This window comes from Pygocentrus nattereri, chromosome 4 (genome assembly GCF_015220715.1).
Source record: "Pygocentrus nattereri isolate fPygNat1 chromosome 4, fPygNat1.pri, whole genome shotgun sequence".
Lineage (NCBI taxonomy): Eukaryota > Metazoa > Chordata > Actinopteri > Characiformes > Serrasalmidae > Pygocentrus > Pygocentrus nattereri.
The window spans coordinates 21,522,670-21,545,098 of NC_051214.1; the positions used below are offsets into that span (position 1 = coordinate 21,522,670).

Sequence of the window (22,429 nt, forward strand, 5' to 3'; positions counted from 1 at the left end):
CTATCCCAGCGGTCATCGGGTGGAACTAGAGTCCAACACACTGTAAAAAGATGCTTCGTTTTAAATTGCAACTCCGTTAAAATCACTACATTTATTGAAATTGAAGTTTCCTCGAGAGTCGATTTGGTGTGAAACGCTCAGTTCCAGTCTGAGAAACTCAGAGCTGTTCACAGTGGTGGTGATAGGAACCAGACGTCTCTAAAGACGCCTTTAAAAGCTCCCTCACAGAAGCTCATCGGCTACATTAAAGGCTTAGGAACACGTGGCCTGATGCCTGAGACAACGCTTTGGTGGAGAGTTATTTGTGGGACGCTGTAAGGCAAAATAGTCCCTTTTTTCAGATGTTTTGACATATAAAAGAATTAAGACACGTGTAGGTTCACTGGTGGTTTTGGATAGTGAATAAAGGCTTATTTGCGTTGGAGTCATCAGACCACCAGTGTAAGGAAACAGGAGTCTGTGAGTTTCTCTACAGTGAGTCATTTCACATCAGCTCACTCTCAGTGGCTGTTTACATCTCAACGATTTAACTGCGCAGGAATTTTGAAAACTTTGGTGAAAGTGCCCTTAAAACAGAGCGAGCTGCTGATTTAACTGAGCATCAAACAGCAAACCTGGTCCAGGGCTGCGTCCCAAATCACACGCCACCACACGAGTGCAGCGTGTATGTTGCGGTAGTTTGGTTTTGTACAGTTAACTCGTCGTTATAAGTGGCTAATAAGCCTCTTTATTAAAGCCTATACGCCAAATCGTTTTCACAGGGCTGGCTGTAGCTCAGATTCGGTTCGACTGTGAACTCCCAACAAGTCTTTTCTGATCTGAAACTGCTCTAAACCGTCTAGTCGACTCGCTGTTTTGATACCGAGACTGTTACTCCTGCCTCGCTGAGACAGAGAGGCGTGTTTCAGCGGCTCTGACTCAGTCCAGTCTAGAGACACACTAAGAGAAGCCCCTCGTTTCCGGCGTGGTTGCGTCACTCAGGGACCTATAAAGGCGCACCTCGCTCGCCCGCACTTCATTCAGTCTCTGAACTCAAGCGGAGAAGATACACCTTGAGGCGCTGGAATGCACAGAACCGCGTCCCTCCTTCTGCTTCTATATCTGGGGTGCTTGGCTTGCGAAGCAGGTTAGTCACTTCAGAAAATTATGAGCTACCAGCAACGTATGCCGGGCAGTATGACAGTATCAATCATTATAGGGATGGAATATGTCACAGGCTGTGCTGAGCAGATGCCAGATGTAGCACAGATTAGTGTTGTGTGTATAATATTGAGTTGTGTTCATAGTTTTTGACAGCAAAAATAAATATCATGACATATTGTGTATCATAACATCACTTTTTTGCCATATCGCCCAGCTCAACCCAGCTTTTCATAGGTGCAGTGTCTTAGGAAGTAGGCTACATGTAGTATAGTGGTGTTTTGAATGGTGCTCATTGTCGTGTCCTGCTGAATGGCTTGGGAATGTAAGCGTAATTGCCATATAAAGTGGCCTAGTTAAGCCAGCGTCTGTTATACGAGGCTGAATAACCTGTATGTTCGTATTTATGCAGCCAACCCCTGTTGCTCCCAGCCATGCCAGAATCGAGGTGTGTGCACAGCGCTTGGCACCGACTCTTACGAATGTGACTGCACACGCACTGGATACTATGGGCAGAACTGCACGACGCGTAAGTGCTCCGCTTTGTTTTCGTGAGCAAAGTCTTTGTCCAGGGCTTTTTTTTAAAGGGGCCACTTTTTGTTCAACAGCCGAATTCTTCACCTGGATCAAAATGTCCCTGAAACCGATGCCGAACACGGTGCACTACATCCTCACGCACTTCAAAGGCCTGTGGAACATCATCAACAACATTTCGTTCTTGCGGGACGCCATCATGCGCTACGTCCTGACGTGTAAGTCCAAAAACAACGACTGGTAGCTCTTACGCCGTCCAACCTTGAAGACTCTAAGCGTATATGCGTTGAAAGTTGTCCACCACTCTAACGTTGTCTTTTTTCCTGAATCAGCACGGGCCCATTTGATTGACAGCCCACCAACCTTCAATTCTGACTATGGTTACAAGAGCTGGGAGGCTTATTCCAATCTGTCCTATTTCACGCGCACCCTACCCCCCGTCCATCAGGACTGCCCAACGCCGATGGGTGTTGCAGGTGAGCCTCGCTCTTTTCCTCTTCCGACCTGTTCTTTAGCATTTCTAAAAGCTTACCAAGTCGCTTAGGGGTACATTACATCACCAGCCTTCAGGCTACGCACAGCACAAGTCGGCATGTCCAACCAGCTTGCCTGCATGCCTGAGTGCATAAGAAATTGTTCAGGCAAGTGTTTACATGGTGCTCCTCATGCTAGTGGAAAAAAGAGCATGCCAATAGACTCATGCATAGTGGAGTTTGAACTCCAGGTCTTTTCAAGGGACTTTCTGCAGCCTGTAAGTCATCTTGGATGTAGGTAAGATGGTCTAAAGTTGGGCTTTTGTTGATGTTGACATTCTCTTGCAGGTAAGAAAGAGCTGCCGGACGTGAAGATGGTAGCGGAGAAGCTCCTGCTGAGGAGGAAGTTCATCCCTGACCCTCAGCGAACCAGCCTCATGTTTGCCTTCTTTGCCCAGCACTTCACACATCAGTTCTTCAAAACTGATATGAAAAAAGGTCCAGCATTCACCAGGGCAAAGAACCATGGAGTGAGTACAAAACCTTCTGAAGAAGTTTAGGGTTCTTCGAATGTTCTGGCTGTGCTTGATGAGAGTATTAGCGTTTCTTTAATCCACTTCTCTGCTCTCACCATTTCTGTCATAGCTGAGATTTGATCAGTCCTTCTGTGCTTTTCTCAGGTGGATCTGAGTCATATTTACGGAGAGGAACTGGAACGTCAGCGCAAGCTACGGCTCTTTAAGGATGGCAAGCTCAAATTTCAGGTCGGTTACTTGATGTCACCGTCTCCAAATAGTTGCTTGTGGTACGTTTTCGTTTTCTGTGAATTTGGTTATGTAAGAAATTCCCTTTCCTGTTAGATAAACTTGCTGTATCAAGCTTTGCATTGTTCCTCTTAACACTTGACTGCAAATGGACTCTTAAAGGAATTCTTCAATCTCTGTGGCTAATAATTCATGAACTCTATTGGGCACAACAACATGCATGACCTCTTTTGCCTGCTGTTTTTGAACCCAATTTTAAGATTTAATCAGTAACACCTATGAATAATTCAGTAACTACTATGATGCTAATGTGTACGTAATGTAGTTATAGACTTAGAAATTGAAGTATGGGTGCTTTTGCATAAAAAAGATGCTTTTTTGAAAAGATAAGGTTGAATAAATGTGTAAATAAACGCATTGAATGAATGCGTTGTCCTGTTTAGGTTCTGGATGGTGAGGTGTACCCTCCCACAGTCAGTGACGTCCAGGTGGACATGCACTATCCTCCCCATGTGCCAGAGTCCCATCGCTTTGCTGTAGGTCATGAGGCCTTTGGTCTGGTCCCCGGCCTCATGATGTATGCGACAATCTGGCTTCGGGAACACAACCGCGTCTGCGACGTACTCAAACAGGAGCATCCGGACTGGGATGACGAGCGGCTCTTCCAGACCTCGCGGCTCATTCTCATCGGTGAGGAAAGCAAAGTGACAGTGTTCTCATTTTATCCACACAGAACATGAGATATTCTTACAAATAAGCCTACCTGTGGGTTACATTACATTTACAGCGTTTGGTCTAATTCAGAGTGACTTGCAATTTGAACATTTTAACACAAGTAGGTGAAGGCAGTGTTAGGAGTCTTGCCCAAGGACTCGTATAGGTATAGTGTAGGGTGTTTACCCAGGTGGGGATTGAACCCCAGTCTACAGCATAGAAGGTAGAGGTGTTACCCACTACACTAACCAACCAACGGGTCTGTGACTTTTCATACATGGTATGTAAGAACATGTCTGAACATGGTTATTAACAGAATACTGCGAAAGCTGCCAAACTCAAGTGTTTGACCTGTTTTTTAACTTTCACTTCCCTTTATGCAGAAAAAAATGGCAGCAGTACTTATGTTTCTCAGGTTTCACTAGGAAGCTCTTTTTTCATTCTGGTTTCACCACAAAAAGTTTTATAAGTGTATTTAACCCCCTTAAAATCCCAGGCTTATTCCACACCAAGGCTTACTATTCGGTAACAACAGGGAATTTGATACTGATTGAGCAATTCTTAGGTTATAGAAGTGCTGAGGGGCCCTGGCCATTTAAAGGGTTAACACCTCTTACAGCAACCCTCATTTTGCTTCCCTCCTGCAGGTGAGACTATCAAGATTGTAATTGAGGATTATGTGCAGCACCTCAGCGGCTACTACTTCAAACTCAAATTCGATCCGCAGCTCCTCTTCAGTGAGCGTTTCCAGTACCAGAATCGGATTTCCTCGGAGTTCAACACCCTCTACCACTGGCACCCACTCATGCCCGATGACTTCCATGTCCAGGACGAGGTCTACAGCTACAAGCAGTTCCTTTTCAACACCTCCATTCTGACACACTATGGGGTCAACAACCTGGTGGAATCTTTCACCAATCAGATAGCAGGAAGGGTGAGCAGTGTTTTTCACTGTAGGTCTGTTGTTTATGCAGATATTAATTGCATTATAGAAGTAAGTCGAGATTAAAGGCTAACAATGTGTCTGGGTGAAGAAAATGAGACTCATGTTAAGATGAAATATGAAGTTTTTCCTATAAAGTTATGTCACTGAAACTAGCCAGTTAGCCTAATCCCTGAAATATGCCTTCTGCAGGTGGCTGGTGGTCGGAACGTGGCACCTGCCGTGTTGATGGTGGCAATGAAATCAATAGAGAACAGCAGACTTATGCGTTACCAGTCGCTCAACGCTTACAGAAAGCGCTTCAACATGAAGCCCTATGCCTCCTTTGAAGATTTGACGGGTAAGGAATGCATTCATTTATGTAGAATTATTTTTTTCCACTAAAACATTTAAGGACCCTACTAGAAAAGATCCATCTAGATTACGGATGTGGCCTCACAGCCTTGTATACTGAAACTCTGTACGTAGATGTTCCTAACAGCAGTCTGGCAAACACGGTGTAAACAGTGGAAGCTTTGAGAAACTCAGCCCTGCACAGTTTCGCACAGACAAGCCTGTAGCGTACAGGAAGTGAAGGCTCTCCTGTAATTATGGAGTGTTTATATGTTGAGCTACGCATTATATTAGGATTAAAAGGCTTAGATCTGCTAATGTGTGGATTTGGAGGAGATGAGTCAAGATCCAAGTTGGTGGCGTTCCCTCAGTTCTGTTGCCATTCGTGTTGATAAATGTATGTTGGTGACCAACACTTAGATGCAGTCAGGTTAGAACTAGGAAGCCTCTTCCCTTTCCCTATCCAAATTGACAGTACATTAGTCTCCTCCTCACCTCAGGTTAAGAGCTTGGGTGTCATCTCAGATAACTGTTTATCTTTCCGGCTCTCACATTAGTAATGTAACCCGATATGTGTATTTCCATCTGCGTAACATCAATCGTCTACGCCCTTCCCTCACCCCCCATACTGCATCTATTCTAGTTCATAGTCTTGTTACATCCCGCATTGACTACTGTAATTCTCTTCTCTTTGGCCTTCCTCATAAATAAGGTGATTTCAGCTGATCTTTATCCATTGCTGGTCACAGGATTGTGCTTTGGAATCAGCCTGAGGCTGTTTTACGATGAGTATCGGTCAGTATCTGTGTAGCGAATTACCTGACAGAGCTTGTTTGATGCTACAGGTGAGAAGGAGATGGCGGCAGAGCTGGAGGAGATGTACGGAGATGTTGACGCCGTGGAACTCTACACCGGCCTGCTCGTTGAGAAGCCCCGGACGAACGCCATCTTTGGAGAAACCATGGTGGAAATGGGTGCTCCATACTCGCTGAAAGGTCTTATGGGAAACCCCATCTGCTCCCCTGAGTACTGGAAGCCCAGCACCTTTGGCGGGAAAGTTGGCTTCGACATCGTCAACACCGCCTCTCTGCAGAGGCTGGTCTGCAATAACGTCAAGGGGCCTTGTCCTGTGGCGTCCTTCAACGTACCCAACGTAAAGGACCCAGTACCGACCACTATCAACGCAAGTGCAGCCCATTCAGGTCAAAAAGAGGTCAACCCAACAGTAATACTTAAAGAAAGGACATCTGAGCTCTGATAACCCACTACTGTGATAATGTCGACAATCTGAGGAATATATTTATTTATTTATTGGTGCCGTATTTATTTTATTTATTTAAATATGAAACAAAATTATATAAAGACTATATTTTGTATGGATCAACTGAGTGTTTTATATTAACAGTAGAAATATTTCTATTTTTCTGTATTTATTTTGTACATCTGACTGTTTTTACCCCCGTACATTATGCTTTTTTGCCTGTTTTTTGTGTTGTTGTTCCAAGATAGTTTATACTTGAATTGAGCATCTTTAGTTTACAGTGTGTTACAAGCCAGATTGAAAAGTTATTTAAATTTTTTCTAACAGCCTCTTCAGTCATTTTTTTACCAGTCTTCCCATCAAGCTCTTATTTATGTTTAATAGCTACGACATCTCAGATTCTTTGTTTAAAATGTAATTATTTCTCTGTTACTTTGATTTGACTTTTTCAGATACTAATCTTAAAGTACAAACAGTGTTTTTTTTTTTCTAAAACTTGAAGTCTGGTAAAAAACAGCACATAATAAATGACCATGCAAAATGATAATAAACAAGGTCTTCTAGAAAATGTCAGCTCTCTCTGTGCATTTGTTGAAGTGTGCAGTGGTTCATATGTCATTTGTTGTTCTATGTGTTTTTACACGTTTCAAGTTTATTTGTCATTTGCACAACATGTCAGGACATTTATACATCGAAATGCTTGTGGTGCGGCTCAGATAATATCTAATAACTGTACAGAAAGAAAATAAAAGTAAAATAAACAAACTGAAATATTTTAAATATACACAAAATACTGAGAAAATATACACAAAATAAAGAAAAATCTATACAAAATATAGAGAAAATATACACAAAATAGAGAGAAATATACACAAAATATAGAAAAATATATGCAAAACATAGCGACAGCATACATTTTAAAGTGACTTAAGTGACTCTGTGTTATTGTTCTTTAAAGTGGCTTAGTGTTAAGGTGTTATTGTCCAAAGAAGAGATGATATGATATAATAATAATGCTGACAGAGTGACTGAGTGAAATTCAGAGGTCTGACAGCCTGTGGGTAGAAACTGTTCATTAACCGGGTTGTTCTAGCCTGGATGCTGCAGAATTTCCTGCCGGATGGCAGGATGGTGAACAGGCCGTGTGCTGGGTAAGGCTGTCTGACCGGATCTCTTTGGTCTTCCTGAGACCGGTAGACGTCCTATAAGGCTGGTAGTTTGCTGCCTATGATGGCTTCTGCCGTCCTCACCACTCCTTTAAAGGCCTCGCAGGCAGTGCAGTTGCTGTACAATGTACGATTAGACAGTCACGTCTCTCTCTCAGCCAATATCCTTCCCTGTCTTTTCTTAGAAGTGCTGCAAGATACTGCCAAACACAAAACACAAGATGTGCAGTAAGATTGAGGCAAAAAAAAGTTTCTGCCAAACTCCTCTTTCCTCTTTCCTCTTTCTCTTCCACCATACAGAAATAGAATGAGATTCAGAGGCAGACGGAGAAAGATGGATCTCTGATGCGAATAAGAGAGTAGAGGGAATGAGGCTCCTTCCTGAAACTGTAGTTCAGGGGTCTTTAATTAAAATTCATTAAGGTCCAGAGCATCATAATGTCTAACTTGCATCATGATTCAGTGCCATGCACTGTTTACTGAAGTAGACTTGTAGGTAAACTGTTTTGCCAGAAGTATACACTCACCCATTCAAATCATTGAATTCAGGTGTTCCAATCACTTCCATGGCCCCAGGTATATAAAACCAAGCCCCTAGTCCTGCAGACTGCTTCTACAAACATTAGTGAAAGAATGGGTCGCTCTCAGGAGCTCAGTGAATTCCAGCGTGATACCATGATCGGATGCTACCTGTGCAACAAGTCCAGTCGTGAAATTTCCTCACTACTAAATATTCCACAGTCAACTGTCAGTGGGATTATAACAAAGTGGAAGCAACTGGGAACGACAGCAACTCAGCCACGAAGTGGTCGGCCACGTAAAATGACAGAGCGGGGTCAACAGTCAATCGCTACAGACCTCCAAACTTCATGTGGGCTTCAGATTAGCTCAAGAACAGCATAGAGAGCTTCATGGGTTTCCATGGCCAGGCAGCTGCATCCAAGCCTCACATCACCAAGCGCAACACAAAGCGTCGAATGTAGTGATGTAAAGTGCCGTCATTGGACTCTAGAGCAGTGTGTCCGCTCTTTTCTTTAATTACAGCTTCTGTTCTTTTCAAAAGAATTGCTTTCAGCTAAATCTACTTTTTGGGAATTTTTCTCACACCTCTAAAGTTCAGTCTTAGAAGCTGGTTGATCATTTTCGAAAGTAATCAAACACATCCAGTGGTGTTGAGGTCTGGACTCTGGGGTGGTCAGTCCATTGTTCAGCTTCTTTGATGTGTCCGTCTCCTTTTCTCAGCGAGGTTCTTCTTGAACAGCTATGCATCCTTTCAGACCCACAGCGCTGAGTCTTCTCACAGTGGAAGGACAGACAGAAACACCTGTGGATGTTATCAGATCTGAAGCAGCTTGATTTTCTCCTCCCTCTCAAAGATGAAAGCTTTGACTACATTCACATTACAAGCCTAATTACTCGAATCAGACTTTTTTGCTCCGATCCGATCGCTCTGTCACGACGGTTCACACTCGTTTAGGTAAGTGATTCAAATCTGTCATTAATGTGAACAAAAGAGTAACGTCACGTGACTGAATCACTGTATCATCAGCACAAACTAACAAGCAGAACGAGCTTTGCTGAGAAGATCATTAACTCTGATCAGCTCTCAGCTTCATTATTAGAGCCAGACGAAGGAGAAAAAGGTGAGATGCACATGAATTCCGATCTGAGGGTCACATTAAGGTCACATGGCCGTGAATCAGATAAGCACTTTCATGTATGAAAGTGGCTCAGGTCGGATTTGAAAATATCAGATTTGCGTCCACACAGCCCTGAAAACATCAGATCTGAGTCACATTAGGGCAAAAAAATGGATTTGTGCCACTTCAGCCTGGTAATGTGAACACAGCCTTTCAGTACTGTTTATCTGATGGGCGCAGTTTTGGTGTCTGCAAGGTCTTGCACAGTTGTTAGGACTCTTATTTTCTCTATAACAATGAGAAACATTTTTCTTGAGATTGAAAAACCTTCACTTAATAGCCATTTTGAACTGAAATGAAAAAATAAAGGATGGACTCTGACTTTTGCGCAGCACTCTACTCAATGTGTCTTTTACTTAAGCTTCCTAGTTGAAACTGTCACTAATGGCCAGTTCCAAAGCCCACACTTACTGTTTGTGGGTTTCTCAAACGAATGTAACAAATCGTTCAAATGTGTGATAGCAGTCGTAAAGTTGTGGGAGCGCAGACATGCACTGCATCTTTGTGGGACAGGCAGTTTGTGGCATTCTCAAGATCTTAACCTCCTCTAAAGGCACCTGAATGTGCACACTAGCGCAAAACACCACAGCTGTGAACTTTGTGGCTGGTGGCTGCTTTCGTAAGATCCTGCTGGTGTGGGTGTCCTCTCTTTCATGCATGTAAAAAGAGTGCTTAAAAGTCGTCCTCAGACACCTCTATAATTTTTTAGCGTGATGTAATTTGTTAATGCATTTGGGAAACTGTGCTTTAACATATTCAAAATTACATCATTTCATCATAACATCAGTAATAATCACATTATTATAATCACAATATTAGAGTATTCTTCTTCTTCTTCTTATTATTATTATTATTTTTATCACTGTTTATAATTCTAACCACACAAATACAAATTAGTAAACTAATGACAGTTGGGGGTCAACGGAGTGGGGGTATGGATGGTGAGGGTAAGTGAAGTGGGGGCATGGAGGGTGAGGGTAAGTGGAGTGGGGGTATGGAGGGTGAGGGTAAGTGGAGTGAGGTATGGAGGGTGAGGGTAAGTGGAGTGAGGGTATGGAGGGTGAGGGTAAGTGGAGTGGGGGTATGGAGGGTGAGGGTAAGTGGAGTGGGGGTATGGAGGGTGAGGGTAAGTGGAGTGAGGGTATGGAGGGTGAGGGTAAGTGAAGTGAGGTTATGGAGGGTGAGGGTAAGTGGAGTGAGGGTATGGAGGGTGAGGGTAAGTGGAGTGAGGTTATGGAGGGTGAGGGTAAGTGGAGTGGGGGTATGGAGGGTGAGGGTAAGTGAAGTGGGGGCATGGAGGGTGAGGGTAAGTGAAGTGGGGGCATGGAGGCTGAGGGTAAGTGAAGTGGGGGCATGGAGGGTGAGGGTAAGTGGAGTGAGGGTATGGAGGGTGAGGGTAAGTGGAGTGGGGGTATGGAGGGTGAGGGTAAGTGGAGTGGGGGTATGGAGGGTGAGGGTAAGTGAAGTGGGGGCATGGAGGGTGAGGGTAAGTGGAGTGAGGGTATGGAGGGTGAGGGTAAGTGGAGTGGGGGTATGGGGGGTGAGGGTAAGTGGAGTAGGGGATATCTCTCTCTATCTCTCTCTCTCTCTCTATCTTACTCTGTGTATTTCTCCCTCTCTCTCTCTCTCTCTCTCTAACGCTCTGTAACTCTGTCTCTCCTCTCTTTATCTCTTTCTGTAACTCTCTCTCCTCTCTCTATCTCTCTTTCTGTAACTCTCTCTGTCTCTCTTTATATATATTTCTTTCTCTCTATCTCTCTCTCTGTAACTTTCTCTCTCTTCTCTCTATCTCTCTCTGTATATTTCTCTCTCTCTATCTCTCTCTCTCTATCTCTCTCTGTAACTCTCTCTCTCCTCTCTCTATCTCTCTCTGTATATTTCTCTCTCTCTATCTCTCTCTGTAACTCTCTCTCCTCTCTCTATCTCTATCTCTCCCTCTATCCAGCTCTGTAACTCTCTCTCTCTCTTTCTATTTCTCTCTCTATATCACTCTCTCTCTGTAACTCTCTCTCTCCTCTCTCTATCTCTCTCTGTATATTTCTCTCTCTCTCTATCTCTATCTCTCTCTCTATCCAGCTCTGTAACTCTCTCTCTCTCTCTCTCTCTCTCTCTCTCTCTCTCTATTTCTCTCTCTCTATCTCTCTCTCTCTCTATCTCTTTCTGTAACTCTCTTTCTCCTCTCTCTATCTCTCTCTATCTTACTATCTCACTCTGTAACTCTATCTCTCCTCTATCTCTCTATCTTTCTCTGTATTTCTCTCTCTCTATCTCTCTCTCTTTGTCTCTTTCTCTTTATCCCTCTCGCTCTCTCTTTATATATATTTCTCTCTCTCGATCTCTCTCTGTAACTCTCTCTCTCCTCTTTCTCTCTATCTCGCTCTGTTTATTTCTCTCTCTCCATCTCTCTCTCTATCCCTCTCTGTAACTCTCTCTCTCCTCTTTCTCTCTATCTTTCTCTGTATATTTCTCTCTCTACATCTCTTTCTCCATCTTTCTGTAACTCTCTCTCTCCTCTTTCTCTCTATCTTTCTATGTATATTTCTCTCTCTATATCTCTCTCTGTCTCTTTCTCTTTATCCCTCTCTCTCTTTATCTCTCTTTCTTTATATATATTTCTCTCTCTCTATCTCTCTCTCTGTAACTCTCTATCTCTATCTCTCTCTCTATCCCACTCTGTAACTCTCTCACTCGCTGTAACTCTCTCCTCTCTCTATCTCTCTCTCTCTCTCGATCTCTTTCTGTAACTCTCTCTCTCCTCTCTCTATCTCTCTATCTCGCTCTGTAATTCTCTTTCTCCTCTTTCTCTCTATCGCTCTTTGTATATTTCTCTCTCTCTATCGCTCTTTGTATATTTCTCTCTCTCTATCTCTCTCTGTAACTCTCTATCTCTATCTCTCTCTCTATCCCACTCTGTAACTCTCTCGCTCTCCTCTCTCTCTCTATCTCTCTCTGTTTATTTCTCTCTCTCTCTTTCTCTGTCTCTGTAACTTTCTCTCCTCTCTCTATCTCTCTCTCAATCTCTTTCTGTAACTCTCTCTCCTCTCTCTATCTCGCTCTGTAATGCTCTCTCTCCTCTTTCTCTCTATCTTTCTCTGTATATTTCTGTCTCTCTCTCTCTTTGTCTCTTTCTATTTATCCCTCTCTCTCTCTCTCTCTCTCTCTCTTTATACATATTTCTCTCTCTCTCCTCTCTCTATCTCTCTCTCGATCTCTTTCTGTAACTCTCTCTCTCCTCTCTCTATCTCTCTCTATCTCTCTCTCTCGATCTCTTTCTGTATCTCTCTCTCCTCTCTCTCTATCTCTATCTCGCTCTGTAATTCTCTTTCTCCTCTTTCTCTCTATCGCTCTTTGTATATTTCTCTCTCTCTATCGCTCTTTGTATATTTCTCTCTCTCTATCCCACTCTGTAACTCTCTCTCCCTCCTCTCTCTCTCTCTATCCCTCTGTTTATTTCTCTCTATCTCTCTCTCTGTAACTTTCTCTCCTCTCTCTATCTCTCTATCTCTCTCTCTCTATCTCTTTCTGTAACTCTCTCTCCTCTCTCTATCTCTCTATCTCACTCTGTAATTCTCTCTCTCCTCTTTGTCTCTATCGCTCTCTGTATATTTCTGTCTCTTTATCTCTCTCTCTATCTCTCTCTGTAAGTCTCTCTCTCCTCTCTCTATCTCTATCTCTCTCTCTATCCAGCTCTGTAACTCTCTCTCTCTCTTTTTCTATTTCTCTCTCTATATCACTCTCTCTCTCCTCTCTCTATCTCTATCTCTCTCTCTATCCAGCTCTGTAACTCTCTCTCTCTCTCTTTCTATTTCTCTCTCTATATCACTCTCTCTCTCTGTAACTCTCTCTCTCCTCTCTCTATCTCTATCTCTCTCTCTATCCAGCTCTGTAACTCTCTCTCTCTCTTTCTATTTCTCTCTCTATATCGCTCTCTCTCTGTAACTCTCTCTCCTCTCTCTATCTCTCTCTGTATATTTCTCTCTCTCTATCTCTATCTCTCTCTCTACCCAGCTCTGTAACTCTCTCTCTCTCTCTCTCTCTCTCTCTCTCTATTTCTCTCTCTCTATCTCTCTCTCTCTCTTTCTGTAACTCTCTTTCTCCTCTCTCTATCTCTCTCTATCTTTCTATCTCACTCTGTAACTCTATCTCTCCTCTTTCTCTCTATCTCTCTCTGTATATTTCTCTCTCTATATCTCTATATCTCTCTCTATCCAGCTCTGTAACTCTCTCTCTCTCTCTCTCTCTCTCTGTAACTCTCTCTCTCCTCTCTCTATCTCTCTCTGTATATTTCTCTCTCTATCTCTAGCTCTCTCTCTATCCAGCTCTGTAACTCTCTCTCTCTCTCTCTCTCTCTCTCTCTATTTCTCTCTCTCTCTCTCTCTCTCTCTATCTCTTTCTGTAACTCTCTTTCTCCTCTCTCTATCTCTCTCTATCTTACTATCTCACTCTGTAACTCTATCTCTCCTCTTTCTCTCTATCTTTCTCTGTATTTCTCTCTCTCTATCTCTCTCTCTTTGTCTCTTTCTCTTTATCCCTCTCTCTCTCTCTTTATATATATTTCTCTCTCTCGATCTCTTTCTGTATCTCGCTCTCTCTCTCTATCTCTCTATCTCGCTCTGTAATTCTCTCTCACCTCTTTCTCTCTATCGCTCTCTGTATATTTCTCTCTCTCCATCTCTCTCTGTAACTCTCTATCTCTATCTCTCTCTCTATCCCACTCTGTAACTCTCTCTCTCCTCTTTCTCTCTATCTCGCTCTGTTTATTTCTCTCTCTCCATCTCTCTCTCTATCCCTCTCTGTAACTCTCTCTCTCCTCTTTCTCTCTATCTTTCTCTGTATATTTCTCTCTCTACATCTCTTTCTCCATCTTTCTGTAACTCTCTCTCTCCTCTTTCTCTCTATCTTTCTATGTATATTTCTCTCTCTATATCTCTCTCTGTCTCTTTCTCTTTATCCCTCTCTCTCTTTATCTCTCTCTCTTTATATATATTTCTCTCTCTCGATCTCTTTCTGTAACTCTCTCTCTCCTCTCTATCTCTCTATCTCGCTCTGTAATTCTCTTTCTCCTCTTTCTCTCTATCGCTCTTTGTATATTTCTCTCTCTCTATCTCTCTCTGTAACTCTCTATCTCTATCTCTCTCTCTATCCCACTCTGTAACTCTCTCGCTCTCCTCTCTCTCTCTATCTCTCTCTGTTTATTTCTCTCTCTCTTTCTCTCTCTCTGTAACTTTCTCTCCTCTCTCTATCTCTCTCTATCTCTCTCTCTCAATCTCTTTCTGTAACTCTCTCTCCTCTCTCTATCTCTCTTTCTGTAACTCTCTCTGTCTCTCTCTATCTCTCTCTCTGTCTCTCTTTTTATATATATTTCTTTCTCTCTATCTCTCTCTCTGTAACTCTCTCTGTCTCTCTCTATCTCTCTCTCTGTCTCTCTTTATATATATATTTCTTTCTCTCTATCTCTCTCTCACTGTAACTCTCTCTCTCCTCTCTCTATCTCTCTCTGTATATTTCTCTCTCTCTATCTCTCTCTGTAACTCTCTCTCCTATCTCTATCTCTATCTCTCTCTCTGTCCAGCTCTGTAACTCTCACTCTCTCTTTCTATTTCTCTCTCTATATCGCTCTCTCTCTGTAACTCTCTCTCTCCTCTCTCTATCTCTCTCTGTAACTCTCTCTCTCCTCTCTCTATCTCTCTCTGTATATTTTTCTCTCTCTATCTCTATCTCTCTCTCTATCCAGCTCTGTAACTCTCTCTCTCTCTCTCTCTCTCTCTCTCTCTCTCTATCTCTTTCTGTAACTCTCTTTCTCCTCTCTCTATCTCTCTCTATCTTTCTATCTCACTCTGTAACTCTATCTCTCCTCTTTCTCTCTATCTTTCTCTGTATTTCTCTCTCTCTATATCTCTCTCTGTCTCTTTCTCTTTATCCCTCTCTCTTTATCTCTCTCTCTTTATATATATTTCTCTCTCTCTATCTCTCTCTCTGTAACTCTCTATCTCTATCTCTCTCTCTATCCCACTCTGTAACTCTCTCGCTCGCTGTAACTCTCTCCTCTCTCTATCTCTCTCTATCTCTCTCTCTGTAACTCACTCTCTCCTCTCTCTATCTCTCTCTATCTCTCTCTCTCTCGATCTCTTTCTGTAACTCTCTCTCTCCTCTCTCTATCTCTCTATCTCGCTCTGTAATTCTCTTTCTCCTCTTTCTCTCTATCGCTCTTTGTATATTTCTCTCTCTCTATCTCTCTCTGTAACTCTCTATCTCTATCTCTCTCTCTATCCCACTCTGTAACTCTCTCGCTCTCCTCTCTCTCTCTATCTCTCTCTGTTTATTTCTCTCTCTCTCTTTCTCTGTCTCTGTAACTTTCTCTCCTCTCTCTATCTCTCTCTCTCAATCTCTTTCTGTAACTCTCTCTCCTCTCTCTATCTCTCTATCTCGCTCTGTAATTCTCTCTCTCCTCTTTCTCTCTATCTTTCTCTGTATATTTCTGTCTCTCTCTCTCTTTGTCTCTTTCTATTTATCCCTCTCTCTCTCTCTCTCTTTATACATATTTCTCTCTCTCCTCTCTCTATCTCTCTCTCTCGATCTCTTTCTGTAACTCTCTCTCTCCTCTCTCTATCTCTCTCTATCTCTCTCTCTCGATCTCTTTCTGTATCTCTCTCTCCTCTCTCTCTATCTCTATCTCGCTCTGTAATTCTCTTTCTCCTCTTTCTCTCTATCGCTCTTTGTATATTTCTCTCTCTCTATCGCTCTTTGTATATTTCTCTCTCTCTATCTCTCTCTGTAACTCTCTCTCCTCTCTCTATCTCTATCTCTCTCTCTATCCCACTCTGTAACTCTCTCTCCCTCCTCTCTCTCTCTCTCTCTCTCTCTCTCTCTATCTCTCTCTGTTTATTTCTCTCTATCTCTCTCTCTGTAACTTTCTCTCCTCTCTCTATCTCTCTATCTCTCTCTCTATCTCTTTCTGTAACTCTCTCCTCTTTGTCTCTATCGCTCTCTGTATATTTCTGTCTCTTTATCTCTCTCTCTATCTCTCTCTGTAACTCCCTCTCTCCTCTCTCTATCTCTATCTCTCTCTCTATCCTGCTTTGTATCTCTCTCTCTGTCCTCTCTCTCTCTATCTCTCTCTGTTTATTTCTCTCTCTCTATCTCTCCCTCTATCCCTCTCTCTATATCTCTTTCTGTAACTCTCTCTCTGTCTTTCTCACTCTGTAACTCTCTCTCTCCTCTTTCTCTCTATTGCTCTCTATATTTCTCCCTCTGTATCTCTCTCTCTATCTCTCTCTATCTCGCTCTGTAACTCTCTCTCTTCTTATCTTTCACCCCTGGCATGATCGACATGACATGAGCACGACACGACTCCAGCAAGACACACATAATTTTATTCCAACACTACAAATTTGCCTGTGACAGTGAAATTGTGAGATATTTTACTACAACTGACATGATAAACTACCATCACGGGTCACACTGTGGTAGCATTTGGTTCTTTCTGTTTTATCAGAACTTTTATGTGTTTTTCACAGTTGTCCTTTATATGTATCTGCATCTCTGAATCTGCATAAAACACATTATTGCGCAAAAATGAAAGGCACTCTTGTGTTAATGCACTATTGTGTTCTTCTGCTCATCTACAAATAGTTTAACTGGTAACCAGAAGAAAAGAGATGATATTACTCCAGTTTTATGCTCTCAGTGCACCGTACAGTCCAATATAAAATGGCATTGATGGTTTTTAAAGCTTTGAATGGTCAGGCAGCTGCGTACACTGTGGACCTGCTCTGTATGTATGCGCCCTCAAGATCTTTAAAGTCAGCATCTCAGTCACTTTTAACTGTTCCGTGGTCTCGTCTTAACCAGACAAGGGGATTGTGCTTTTTCTCTCGCTGCCCCAAGACTTTGGAATGGCCTCCTAAGTGACATCAGGCTCCATCTGTGATTGCTTTAAAAACCAAGCTTAAAACACATTTCTGTTCAATTTGCCTGTGGTCATCTATACTGACTATATCGATACTAACCCCTTGGTTATTTATATTGAATGTGTAATGCCAACCTAAGATTAATGAGAAGGTTCTTAATGATTCAAGATTTCAATCTTGAGATCCAGCATAAGAAAGGCAGTGAAAGTCCTGTAGCAGTTGTTCTATCAAGACGGTAGAACAGGGACATTTCATTAAAATTCAAGGCCCAGAACATCATAGTGTCTAACCTGCATCATGATTCAGTGCCATATACTGTATTAGCCTAGTAGGAACATCAACATCTTATACAGTCGACAACTGAATATCAGATCAAATAAAGTCCAGTTCAGTCAGATTTCAACAACATTTACTGACCGTTTTCTCTTTTTAGAGCACAATATGTAAAATAACTTCCCTCTGACTCACTTTCTTCTCTGACTGCTGTTTCTTGCCTCGTCCCTCCCCTGTGCGGTGTCACTCACTTGAGTCTCAGTGCTCATCGCAATGCACAGATCTGATTGGCTGAGTAGTGTCATGTGATATTTACAACAAGTGATTGATCTGTGAGTTTCTGGCTGCTAAAGTGGTACCGCTATGACAAGTAAAGTTATACCAATTAAAACAGGACCACCTCATCGTAATTAAATAATCCTTCGCAGTTTATTAGTTATGGGTCCAGGTCCACACAGGACAGGGTCTGGGTCCGGTCTCAGGTGATGTTCGGAAGGCGGAAATCTTTTTGGGGGGTTTTATTGTAAATGTCATGATTGGCCCCTCCCAATCATCCATGTGCTTCCTTGTTTTGTTTCTTTCCGGTCCTGCCCCCTTGTTTCCAGACTCTGCCCTTGATTGTAGCCGCCTGTGTCTTGTTAACCCTTGTTGTGTCTGTGTTTAAGCCCTGTGTTTTCCCCTAGTTGTTTGCTGGTCTTTGTATTGTATTGTAGTGTATCGTTTGGTGTTGTTTCTTCTGGCCTCCGTTATATTTCCTAGTCTCTGTTTTTGTGTTTAGCCTGTGTTCCTTTTTGTCATGTCTGTCCATCATTCTCTCCATGTTGGCTCTTTGACCCTGGACTGTTTAGACCCTGATTCAGGATTTGGCCTTATAAATCTCACTTCTCTCAGCATGTGCATCCACCTCATCATCGCTCCCCAGCGTTACAGTAAAGCACTTTCATTTACTTACTTACTGATGGATTAACTGTCCTAATGGCCATATAGAAAAGGACAACGTGTAGTAAATGTATAAATATTGGGTACCACTTTAGAATAAGACAACCCTTATGAGCTGTTTATTAATGGTTTAAAATGAGTTTGTTAATGGTTACTAATTAGTTCATAAGCACCTTAAAAATCATTAGTAAAAAGTTATAACACATTATTAAGGGGGAAAGTAAGATAAGCAACCAACAAGAACTGCGGTTTAACTACACACTCAAAAATGATGGTTCTTCTATGGTTCTTTTGTAAAGAAAATGTTTCTCTTTAGAACCATAAACACTCAAAGTGCCCTTTGCATGATTGAAGGACTCTTTACAGGGGTTCTTTTTAAGGGTTCTCAAGGGCACCAAAGAGTGTTCTTCTGGAAAAACCCTTTTTGGTTCTATATAGAGCTTTTTCAAAAAGGTTCTATATAGAACCATCTACAGCACATTCCCTATTAATCTCAAGAACCCTTTCATGATGGAAAGGGTACTTTGAGTGTTCATGGTTCTATATATAAACATTTTCTTTACTAAAGAACCATTGAAGAACCATAATTTTTAACTGTGTATATAAATGAATGTGGTTTCACTACTAGGCAAAAAACAGATCACTGTTGCCCTTTTAATTTTTGTGTTATAACTGCTTATTAATGTTTTTTTAAGGTGTTTATGGACTAAATAATAACCATTATAAACTTTATTATTATTATTAACTTTATAAATGTAGTCTTATTATAATGCTGTAGCAGATATTGTAAATACAGAACTCTCATTAAAAACAGTGAGGATTTAATATTTTAATTTTCATATTTGAATATGTTTTATGTGTGGAAGTGGCTGGCTAGTTAGTTAAGTGCCTTATTCCTGCTGCCTTTGGGTTTGACTTATGGAAATATCATAAGTCGGGAAGTCTTCAAGTTCAGGCCTTGAAACCAGTTTGTGGTTCTATGTTTTGTAATCCCTGGTAGGTATGATATTGACAGTTCAATGTTTTGTGTGATGAGAAGATGATAGTGAACACATAAGCTGCTGTTTTCAATGATCCGAGTACAGATAAAGTTGAGTGGCTAATGGGAAGCTGGATGAAATTGTGTGTTGTTTAGGCTTGCAGGTGCAGTTGATATGTGTTCAAAATTGGCAAGAGATGGATTTGAGTATTGATTTAAGTGTTTTTATGCTTTTATTGAGTACTTTGCTAGTTGAGTTTAATAGACATGAAAACTCACAAGCACTGACAAAGGTGACAAGCTCTAGCACCCTTTAGCAGGGTCCAGCAGCAGTGAATTTCTGAATTCAGGCGTAACCACTGTGAAAATATTCAGTTCAGTGAGTTCAACAACTATGCAAATACATGTCCAGATACTGTCCTATTTTAGACATACACTATATTGTCAAAAGTATTCGCTCACCTGCCTTCCCAAATGTGTTCTATCTGGTTGAGGTCAGGACTCTGTGCAGGCCAGTCAAGTTCTTCCACACCAAACTTGCTCATCCATGTCTGTATGGACCTTGCTGACCCTGCTCTGTCATTTTATGTGGCTGACCACTTCGTGGCTGAGTTGCTGTCGTTCACAATCGCTTCCACTTTGTTATAATATCACTGACAGTTGACTGTGGAATATTTAGTAGTGAGGAAATTTCATGACTGGACTTGTTGCACAGGTGGCATCCGATCATGGTATCACGCTGGAATTCACTGAGCTCCTGAGAGCGACCCATTCTTTCACTAATGTTTGTAGAAGCAGTCTGCAGGTCTAGGGGCTTGGCTTTATACACCTGTGGCCATGGAAGTGATTGAAACACCTGAATTCAATGATTTGGATGGGTGAGTGAATAGTTTTGGCAATATAGAGTATTTTACTTGTTAAAAATCTGTTGCTTGTCATGCCAAGGTCAACAGGTCAGTATGTTGACCTAGGCCATTGTAACTTTATCTATTTGCGTTCTACTGGCTTTATATTATGGGTTATGCTCGGGCTATGATAATCACTACTTGCAAAATTATTTGGTGATGGTTGTTTGGCTCTCACAGTGATTTTGAAAGTCCACAGAGTTCAATGTGTTCTACCGCGGCATGCCCCCACCCATTGGGCCTCGAGGGTGGCCGCCAGAGCCAGCAGGAAGGCGGAGCCCAAGCTTCGAGCAGGGATGAAGCCCGATGAGGATGGCGGGGAGAGGAACACCACAAATGAGGGCGTGAGCTCATCTGATAAACAGAAAAGACAAGACTGAAAAGTCTAGTTGAAGCCACTAAAAGTGGTCAGCATAGATTTTGGTTTGTATGGTTGGTTTTGGTTATATTGTGTTGTTTGGTGGAGAGAATAAAGATGACATGGCTGCTGCAAACCTTTCTCCTGCCTCCAGCGTCCTCCTTGAGTCTGGGGTAGTGCAGGATCTGCTGCATCCACATCCTTCCCGACGCAAAATATGTTTTTGGTAGCTAGTTGACTGGATAAAATAAAAGCAACTTCACTGCTCACTAAACATTTACTATAAATAGGCTGTGGGTTGGTTGAGAGATGACTGTTGTGATGTGTTTGGGGAAGAGGAGGGAATCTCTAACAGAATTTCCTTCCCTTTCCCAAAACAAAAAACTCATCAAATCTACAGGACTACAGGAATTTCACAGAAAGACATCTACAACTTAGGTGTACACCCACATATGGGCCCTTCTAGCTTAAGGGGATAAAATCCCAAATCTGATCAAAATCCTTATCTCAAATCTTCCTAGCAGGGAAACAACTGCAATGTTTGGTCTCATTACTCCACGCAAAAAGCAGGACCGACACAGGTAGCAGCTTGTCATGTCAGATCTGATGCAATCCCTTGAACCACTGACCCTAGATCGAACAAAATGAACTATGTGTTGTATAGTTGTCCCGTGGGCTGATGCTAGCTAGAGAAGGATCCGATTAGGCTCAGCGATTGTGTGACTGATTGGGCCTTTGTATCTACCCTCCTGGCCAGAAACAAGACCCTACAGGGGCTCTTGATTTTCAGAGCCTGCAGTGCAAAGTCTCAGTTCAACACCAAGAAGCAGGGACAGCCAGCTATTCTTCATGCTTAATCAGCGTGAAATTAGCGACGTGGGCCGAGGATGTCGATGGGAAGATTGCGCTGTTTCCACCAGAACAATGCTGATTAAGCATTCCCATTGCTTGATAGCTCAGGCTGGTACCCCCCCCATCCTCTCAATCATGGCAGCAGTGTCGGTCCTGGCAGGGGAGCCCGGGAGGCCGTGAGGCCTGGCCAGAGATACGTGCCGTTTCACAGGTGGAAATTGATGGAGCATTTGGACTTGGTTCCTGCTCGTTGCCCCATGCTCAAAGTTGGCAGGGACAGTGATGTTCAGAGCGAGAGGGAAAACTCTCCAAGAGTCAGCGAGAAACAAAGAACAATGCACTGCCCAGGGCAATTAACTACAGATAACCTACTGATCGTTCGCAGAGAACTTTTTAGGCCACTCGGGCTGCTTGAGGTGCCGTCCCCTCAACATTACAATGAGGACATTCATTGTTCTATATTTGTGAGAGGCCGAGGCCAACGCCGACGCAGCATGTTTACTTTCTAGTGTTTATGCTTGTCTAGGTGGAACCCCGTTTGTGAACAGAACCTGTCACTGCTTGCCTTCAAATGACTTTGAGCAGCGTCTCTCACACTTATGAAGTCATGCTTTCAGGTTGCTTCTGGGTTTCGGTAGTGTGACAGATGGGTAACTCATTTCAGGCTACTTGTGACACAATGCCATGTGTCTGGTATCTTTCTTTGATGTCACCCTCACATTTTCAGGCCATTTGAGGTAGGCTGGTAAAATTTTAATATGAATCCAAAAAACATATTTACAGGGTGATTCAAAAAAATTCATCTGATTTCCAAATTATTGATTTCACTTGTAAATCATTACAGATCAATGCAGTGAACTGTAAACGGTTTAAATGAGCATAAAGTTTATTATGTAACTTTACAAGGTCTCAGTCTGAACCTCCTCCAGCTGTACGGACATCAACACCACAGTCAAACTCATCCCATACTGGATTGAGCATGTTGGGTGCCACTGCACTCATGGCTCTTTCAGTGCGATTTCAGAGATCATCCTGTGCTGTGGAACCAACGACGAACGCTTAGAGCTTCACTGCCCACGAAAATCACCCTGCACAGTTATGACGGATTCACTCTAATTGAGGTGGAGAACACAAAACGCTTTCTGCTCAGGGGTCTCATGTCCTCTCAGACTGAAGGGAGCCAGT

General features: G+C 42.4%; 1 protein-coding gene across 1 annotated transcript; it reads left to right on the plus strand.

The window, feature by feature from the left end:
- The first annotated feature begins 1,065 nt into the window (after positions 1 to 1,065).
- Positions 1,066 to 6,730, plus strand: ptgs2b (prostaglandin-endoperoxide synthase 2b). The gene is made up of 10 exons (XM_017722442.2): positions 1,066 to 1,126; positions 1,553 to 1,669; positions 1,749 to 1,892; positions 2,007 to 2,150; positions 2,496 to 2,677; positions 2,828 to 2,911; positions 3,355 to 3,601; positions 4,273 to 4,559; positions 4,761 to 4,908; positions 5,747 to 6,730. Exons 1-10 carry the CDS (start codon positions 1,066 to 1,068, stop codon positions 6,157 to 6,159), a joined length of 1,827 nt encoding a protein of 608 aa, XP_017577931.1. The 3' UTR covers positions 6,160 to 6,730.
- Positions 6,731 to 22,429: the final 15,699 nt, after the last annotated feature.

What these genes read in the sequence shown, in the direction of transcription:
- ptgs2b (XM_017722442.2), top strand. Translation starts at nt 1,066, where the DNA reads ATGCACAGAACCGCGTCCCTCCTTCTGCTTCTATATCTGGGGTGCTTG. An exon ending in ATGGCAAGCTCAAATTTCAG is followed by an intron (nt 2,912 to 3,354) that starts GTCGGTTACTTG and finishes TGTCCTGTTTAG; the next exon opens with GTTCTGGATGGTGAGGTGTA. An exon ending in CTCGCGGCTCATTCTCATCG is followed by an intron (nt 3,602 to 4,272) that starts GTGAGGAAAGCA and finishes TCCCTCCTGCAG; the next exon opens with GTGAGACTATCAAGATTGTA.